At 41.3% G+C, this 8,127-nt stretch overlaps 1 protein-coding gene across 1 annotated transcript; it reads right to left on the bottom strand.

The window, feature by feature from the left end:
- Positions 1-2,048: 2,048 nt before the first annotated feature.
- Positions 2,049-2,480, bottom strand: LOC150035909 (uncharacterized). The gene has a single exon (XM_090313506.1). It carries the CDS (start codon positions 2,478-2,480, stop codon positions 2,049-2,051), a length of 432 nt encoding a protein of 143 aa, XP_090169632.1.
- Between the last annotated feature and the right edge of the window lie 5,647 nt (positions 2,481-8,127).

Here is an 8,127-nt window from a genome sequence, read left to right as displayed (position 1 = left end):
ACATCAAACAGCTCAACTTTGAGAATTATTCAAGGGCATTGCGTCCTTTGAAGAAATATTCCCGATGCGTTGGCAGGGGTCACAATTACGAACAAACTCTCTCGCGTCTTTGAAGAGGGTGGGCCAGAAGTATCCGCTCTGAGGGATCTTCGCAGCGGTTCTCTGCCCACCAAAATGGCCTCCGTAAGGAGAGTCATGACACTCAGCTAAGATGTGTTGTGTCTCCTTCTCCAGAATGCATCGACGCATTATGGAGCCAGGGCCTTACTTATATAGAAACGGTTCATCCCAAAAATCAAACTTGCTGTCACGTATTAACCATTTCTTTTGCTGAGAGTTGAAGTTCCCAGGGAATTTCTTGGTAGTTAAGTAATTGACGATGTCCGCATACCAAGGTTCCCTGCCTTCAACTCTGAACAGGCTTTCATCAGGGAATGCGTCCTTGATTTCACTTTCTTGATCTTGCATTTCTTGATGTTCTAGCCTAGACAGGTGGTCAGCCACCTAGTTCTCAGTTCCCTTTCTATCCTGAATATCTATATCAAACTTCTGTAGCAGTAGCACCCATCTTATCAATCTTGGCTTCGCATCCTTTTTACTCATCAGGAATTTTATGGCTGAGTGATCGGTATATATGGTGGTTGATGCACCAACTAGGTAAGATCTAAACTTTTCAATACCAAATACTATAGCCAACATTTCTTTTTCAGTGGTGGTGTAATGTTCCTGAGAGTCATTTAGTGTTTTGGACGCGTAAGAGTGGGATGTATCAAATTTCCCTTCTTCTGCCCTAACATTGTTCCTAATACTACATCACTCGCGTCGCACATGAGAATAAAGCGTTGCGTTCAGTCCGGTGCTATTAGTACTGGAGCTGTCGTCAACGCATACTTCAAGGTTTCAAACGAGTCAGTATAGTCTTCATTAAAATCATAGGGTTGGTTCGCCTCTAGTAATGCACTCAGAGGTCGTGCAATCTGAGAGAATCCTCTAACGAACCATCTATAGAAGCCAGCATGCCCTAGAAAACTTCGTAAAGTTTTAACATTTAATGGTGGTGGAAGTTTTGCTATGACATCTATTTTGGGTTAATCTACTTCCAGGCCAGACTTAGATACTTTGTGCCCTAAGACAATTCCTTCAGTCACCATGAAGTGACATTTCTCCCAATTCAGCACCAAGTTTGTTTCCTCGCATCGAGCGAGGACGGCCTCCAAATTATCTTGGCATGATTGGAATGAGTCTCCAAAGGCTGAAAAATCGTCCATGAAGACTTCAACGATCTTTTCTAGGAAGTCATAAAAGATAGCCATCATACATCTTTGAAATGTCCCAGGTGCGTTACACAGCCCAAAGGGCATGTGTCTGAATGCAAATGTCCCAAAGGGACAGGTAAATGTTGTCTTCTCCTGATCTTCCGGATCTATCAAAATCTGGTTATAACTAGAGTATCCATTAAGAAAGCAATAAAATTCTTTGCCCACAAGTCTGTCAAGCATTTTATCGATGAAAGGAAGGGAGAAGTGGTCTTTTTTAGTTGTCGCGTTGAGCTTCCTGTAATCCATACAGATGCGCCAGCCCGTGACAGTCTTCGAGGGTATGAGTTCATTATTGTTGTTGACTATCACAGTCGTTCCCCCTTTCTTGGGAATGCATTGGACTGGACTTACCCAACTACTGTTAGATATAGGATAGATGACTCCTGCATCTAACCATTTTAAAATTTCTTTCTTGATCACTTCTTTCATTATGGGGTTCAACCTTCTTTGAGGCTCGATTGACCCCGACTTCCCTTCTTTCAGCTTAATATTATGCATGCAATAAGATGGACTAATGCCATAGATATCCGCAAGCATCCAGCCTATTGCACGCTTGTGCTTTTTTAGCATCTACAAGAGAGATTGCTTGTTAGGCTCTGTAAGATTTGTGGAAATGATCACAGGTAAAGTGTTGTTGGTTCCAAGGAATGCGTATTTCATGTGTCCAGGTAACTGTTTCAACTCAATTTCTGGTGGTTCCTCAAGTGATGGACGCGTTGGTTTTGTCTGTCACTCACTCAGACTTGGCGGCTCTGATTCTTTCAGGTTCTCCAACGCGAGGATCTTACATACATGGGTCTCTTCTTCAGGAAACTCAATGCTGTTTAGTTGACAATCTTCACTATCTGGGAACTTCAATGCGTTGAGCACATTAAACTTCACCTCTTGATTATCTACGCGCATAGTCAATTCGCCTTTACTCATGTTAATTAAAACTTTCCCAGTAGCTAGAAAGGGGCGTCCAAGAATAATTGGTACCTTCCTATCCACTTCATAGTCCAAGATAATAAAGTTTGCTGGGAATATGAAGTTGTCAACCTTTACCAGAACGTCTTCAATCTTTCCTTCTAGGTACTTAATTGTTCTATGAGTAAGATGAAGAGTAACAAAAGTGGGTTGTGCTTCACCAATTCCCAGTTTCTTAAAAATTGAGAGTGGCATGAGATTAATGTTGGCTCCCAAATCGCACAACGCATGACCCACATCCAATCCTTCTATCGAGCAAGAAACTGTAAAGCTCCCAGGGTTCTTCATCTTCTTTGGTAGACTGTTGCTTACTAACGCGTTGCACTTCTACGTTAGCGCAATTACTTCCTTCTCACTAACTCTTCTTTTCTTTGTCAATATGTCCTTCAAAAATTTGACATATGTTGGCATCTGCTCCAAGGCCTCTATAAGTGGAATGTTGATATGCAACTTCCTTAGGAGCTCAAGAAAGCGCTTGAATTTTTGTTCATCATTCTTCTTCATCAAACGCCTAGGGAATGGTGCATTCAGCGACATCTCAGGCTTTCCCGCATTAGACGTACTAGGTTCTGAATGGCTTATAGTCTTCGGCATTCTTTCTTCTTGATCTATTGAACGTGTGATGCGTTCTTTCAAAGGACTGCTGCTTCTTGGATTCATTCTTCTTTCTTCAAGAGCTTTTCCACTTCGCAACGTCACCGCGTGACATTGCTCCTTCTCATTGTTGTTCCCAGGCATTTTAGTATTGCTAGGTAGAAATCCAGGTTGCCTGCTTTTCAACACGTTCGCTATCTGCCCTACCTGGAATTCCAGGTTTCTGATAGATGACGCCTAGCTTTTCAGCAGCGCGTCATTCTGGGCTATGTATTCCTTCAATAGGTTCTCAAGCGGAGATCCTGAGCTCGATGCCTATCCTCCTCTATTAAAGGGTTGTTGATGTGGCTGATGTGTTTGTTGAAATGCAGGTGGCGGTCCATTCTTTTGCTGTTGGTTTGCCCCTGGGTGGTGCTCCTGATGATTTCCTCCTGTCCAAGAAAAATTTGGATGGTTTCTCCATCCAGTAATATATGTATTGGAAAATGGGTTGTTTTTAATGAAACATACTGACTGAGGATTCTGTGGGCCATCCGCATAGGAGTGAGCATCTCCACAACCCACACAGTTAACCATGGGCTACCTAAACACCTCTACCTGATTCACCTTCTGCTGATTTCATGCGTTTCCTAGCGTTATGTTCTAAAAAGGCTGGTCATCGTAGCCACTTGAGTAGAAAGTGTGGCTATTGCATTGGAATTGATAGAATTAACAGTCTGAGACCTCTTCTTTCTATCAGCTCTTCCATCATACGTATCATCCACCCATTCCATGTTGTTTTTAGCAATGCGGTCTAATATCTCTTTAGCCTCAGTGTAAGATTTGTCCATAAGTCCACAAGCCGCTGTTGCGTCTGTTGCCATCTGCGATGCTCTATTATCCTTCATAAAATGTCTCCATTTGGATAGTTAGTGGTAGTCCATGGTTCGGGAAATTCTTGACCAAACCCTTAAAACGCTCTCATACGGCGCTTAAGGTTTCAGCTTCTTCTTGTTCAAAGTTCATAATCTCTCAATGCCTCCTTGTGTTGGTGGTAGGCGGGAAGTATTTTTGCATAAATTTTTCCACCAACTTCTCCCAGGTGGTAATTTCACCAGGCTTCAGTGAGCTCACCCATTGTTTTGCATCATCACGCAAAGAATAGGGGAACAAAGACAGCCTGATCGCCTCTGGGGTGATTCCAAGAATCATAAATGAATTACACGTTTCCAGGAAATGCTTCATGTGGGCATGAGGATCTTCACCACGACCACCCCTAAATTGTCCAGCAGTCTAGAGCATTTGAAGCATTACAGATTTTATTTCGAACCTGGTCCCATCTGGCGTTGGATAGATGATTCCTAGAGAGAAATCATACAGCATAGGGGACGCGTACTCTCTCATAGGACGCATGCTGCTATTCGCCATTAGGATTGGATTTTGTGTAGCATGAGCTAATTGTTGAGCTAGTTGCTGATTTGTCTGTTCTTCCGCCATTGCTCGTTGCCTGTTCTGTTGTCTGAGAAATTGCTGCCTCAACCTTCGACGACGATTAGATCAGTTCCTACGTCAGAAGGTCCTTTCAATCTCGGGGTCGTATATGAGTTCAGGAGTGCTCTCCCTGCTTATAAACGTTCACAAGCTTAGGCTTAGCTTGTAATACTCCTTCAATCGAAGTGTTCCTACAACAGATACAAACGAAATTTCTGGTTAGTCTTGTTTCTGAATCCCCAGCAACGGCGACAAAAACTTGTTCGTTGCTATCGTGATTCGAGTAGGAAGTATTGTATAAAATAAGTTGGAAAAATAAATGCCAAGTATAAATGGTGCGTTGATGTTGTGATGCGTTTAAGTAGTTAAAACACATTGATGCGTTAGAGATATGCAATCAGAACACACAACACTCCTATTAATGACGTTCAAGTTTTCCTAAACCAGACCCAAGTATAAATCTAATTTAGGTTCCTGGCAAGTCTAGGGTCGAACTCAGGGATTCAGTTAAACAAACGCAAACCTTGCGTTGTATCTTTATAGGGGTTTTCCTAAATGAATGAGCGATGTGTTATTTACACTAAAGTGTCATGCCTGTGCAAGGAGATACAAAAGAGTTAAGTAGTGAGTGATACATCATGCGAAAATGGAGTTTAATGTAAATGGTATGCGTCGATTTAAGATGAGTGTATACAAACTAGAATGTGATGTGGATGAGATGGACTGATTTGCTTATCTTTTGTTCATGCGTTAGACTTTACTCAACATTTCTTAATGCGAATAACATACAAAGCCTATCTCTAGGATGCATGCATCTAACAAAAAATGCAATAAACACTAGTAAATTATCTCTAGCTGTACTAGGCGTCCTACTTGATGCAGCTTAGTTATTCTCTCGAATAATCTAAGTTAAAGATGTTTTTACCAAGTGATCAAGTTGGCCCGTAAAGTATAAATGCATTCAACATGAACAAGAAATAAACAATGGCAAAAATGTGATGGATTAAATATATGAATTTTATAAAGAAGCAAATTGTCTTTACAAAAGCAATATTCAATCAAGTGAAATGAAAGTGATAAATGAGATGAAGAAAACTAAGTGAAGCCGCAGAGTACAATCTCTTGTATCTCTTTGGCTCAATTTTGTTGTGTACAATCACTTGTATAGGAAGAGGATGAAGTGTCTTTCTCAAGCTTGGCTTCCTCCGCTCCCTGACTGGCAGTGGTGGTGGTTCTCAACCCTTCTGATCGTCTTCGCACCACAGCACAACTTAAACTACAAATACACTAATTACAGAGAGTAAGGATCTTAATAATTTCTTAACTAAATAATTTTCTAACTGCGAACTCTGGAAGGACTTCATCTATTTATAGGCGTTGGTCATGTCCACTTGGTGAATGGGCAGCATTAAAGTCCATATCCTGGTCAGTATTAAAGTCCATGCCCTGGTCAGCCGCCAACTCTCGAAAGCTTTTCAAACGCCACCTGCTGCTTGGAAGCTTTTTAGATGCCGCTTGTTGCAGGTGCCCATACTTGCAAGTGGTGACATGACACAATCAGCCTGAATCGATGAATCTTCTCTGCATTGAACTCCCTCCGACGCATGGCCCATGCGTTAGAGCTTTCCCTGCGGCACTTCTCTAATGCGTTAGCGTTAATCCTCGTGTTGAAATCCTACAGTACAATGCGTTAGCGCCGCGATATTTAGTAATAAAACTTCTTTTGCATGAGTTTGCTAATGTTTGAATAATTCAATGCGTTTCTACTAAAAATGAGGAGAATTGATCATAAAAAACCTTAGTTGTTCCAACTTAAGAGCAAAAATAACTTGTATTTCTACAAGTTATTACCCAGGCACTTCACTAAAGAATGATAGCTGCACTCTTCTTACCACAAATATATTTCTGTGTCCATCGAATATAACCAGTCAACAATACGATAAACCCTTCACAAATGTTCGTAAGTACAATGGGGCTAACTTATCGTTTTGCCCCTGTAGTTACATCAACTCCTTAAGTACCACTGATCCCTCTAATGAACAACACAACATAATCCTACTATGTGTGGACACCTCTTGGGCCATGAAAAGGTGTGTGGCGCCACATCGTTCAAGCCCCAAAATCAGTCCTTTAGAGAGTAATCTATTTACATACCCCTGCTTCGGGTAAGGAGTGAATTCCATCTTGTATAGTTGAGTTCCCAGCTCCCAAATAAGACAAATACTCAAAGTGATAGGTTTGAGTCGGCAATCTAGCCACTAGCACCCATGCAAATCAAAGGATCGCTCTCAAAGGCAGGAGTTCTTAACTCACTCAGGATTGAGGTCATGTTACCTATGGTCATCCTAGTGAAGTGAAGTCTCTGCCATGAACGGTGTTATATAATGAGACTATAACACTTCGTGGTCTGATCTTATATAAACTCCTTTGTATAGGACACCCCCGCTCGCATGTCTCCACATGAATGATCAGGACCAGACCATCTGTAGCAAGTCACAACACTTGTAACTTTTCTAAAAGCGAGCTGCATCTGTAGTGTCACCAGGATAAGGTTTCCCTCTTAAATCCATATACTACATACCATTTTGGTTATCACTTAAGGCATGATCCACCTGTATGTCTCTACATATATGCTTAAGTTACAACGACAACCAAGGATCTTAGTTTATTGGTTTTTGGTAAAGCAAATAAAACATCCCATGTTTCATAGACGTTAGTGAAGAAAAATATCATATATTATTACATCACAACGTTTGTTCAATACAGTGTTTACAAACTATAGAACCCAACGAGAATTTAAAGCATCAACCCTAACACCTCCGCCTCTCCTGCGTTTGATGTGCTCAGTGAGAATGACTGGCAGAGTCAAGTGCTCTTTCTTGTTGCTCTCTCTCAAATGCTATAGTTGCTTGCGTTGTATCCTTAGGTGTTAAAGGATGAAGTTCATTTATCGGGTTTCTTTTTTTTTCTACCAAAGGTCTACCACTGCGCATGTTACCGCGTGACATTGCTTCTTACCATTATTACGTACTGGTGCTTCAGTATTACTAGGCAATACCATGCAGTTGATTCGTTAACTCGCTTATGCTACTACTGCATCCCAGGAGGTTGTTGATTCTACTGGTGATCTCCCCAAGAAAAGTTAGGATGGTTTCTCCATCCGGGGTTATAAGTGTTTGAGAATGGGTTATTCTTTATGAAACAGACTCACTGCAGATTCTGTAAGCAATCATCATAGGTGGTCTTCAACAAACCACATAGTTAACCATGGGTTGTGCGAATGCATATACCTGTTGCACACTCTGTATTTGTGCTGTGTTGTTCATTGTCAAATTCTTCAACATATTTGTCATTGCAACTACTAGTGCAGAAAGAGTGGCCACTACGTTGTAGTCAATCATATTCTGAGAACGTCTCCTACTGTCTGTTCTGGAATCACACGTGTCATCAACCCACTCCATGTTATGCCTAGAAATCTAATCTAAAATTTTCTTGGCCTCATTATATGATTTATCCATAATGTCGACTGCGGCGGCTGCATCCACTGCCATTTCGGAGGGTTTAATTGATCCTCTATAGAAAGTTTCCATTTGTATCGTCAAAGGTAGTCCATGGATGGGACAATTTTTACCAACTCTTTTAATCTCTCCTATGCGACGCTAAATGTTTCAAACTCTCCTTGCTCCAAATTCATGATCTCTCAATGCCTCCTTGTGTTGACTGTGGGAGGGAAAATTTTCTACATGAATTTCTCCATTAACTTATCCCATGTTGTTAT

Source organism: Benincasa hispida, chromosome 5 (genome assembly GCF_027475165.1).
Source record: "Benincasa hispida cultivar pf3 chromosome 5, pf3_genome.v1.1, whole genome shotgun sequence".
Lineage (NCBI taxonomy): Eukaryota > Viridiplantae > Streptophyta > Magnoliopsida > Cucurbitales > Cucurbitaceae > Benincasa > Benincasa hispida.
The sequence above is the reverse complement of the archived record's forward strand: the minus strand, read 5'-3'. Positions and strand labels throughout refer to the sequence as shown.

What these genes read in the sequence shown, in the direction of transcription:
- LOC150035909 (XM_090313506.1), bottom strand. Translation starts at nt 2,480, where the DNA reads ATGCCACTCTCAATTTTTAAGAAACTGGGAATTGGTGAAGCACAACCC.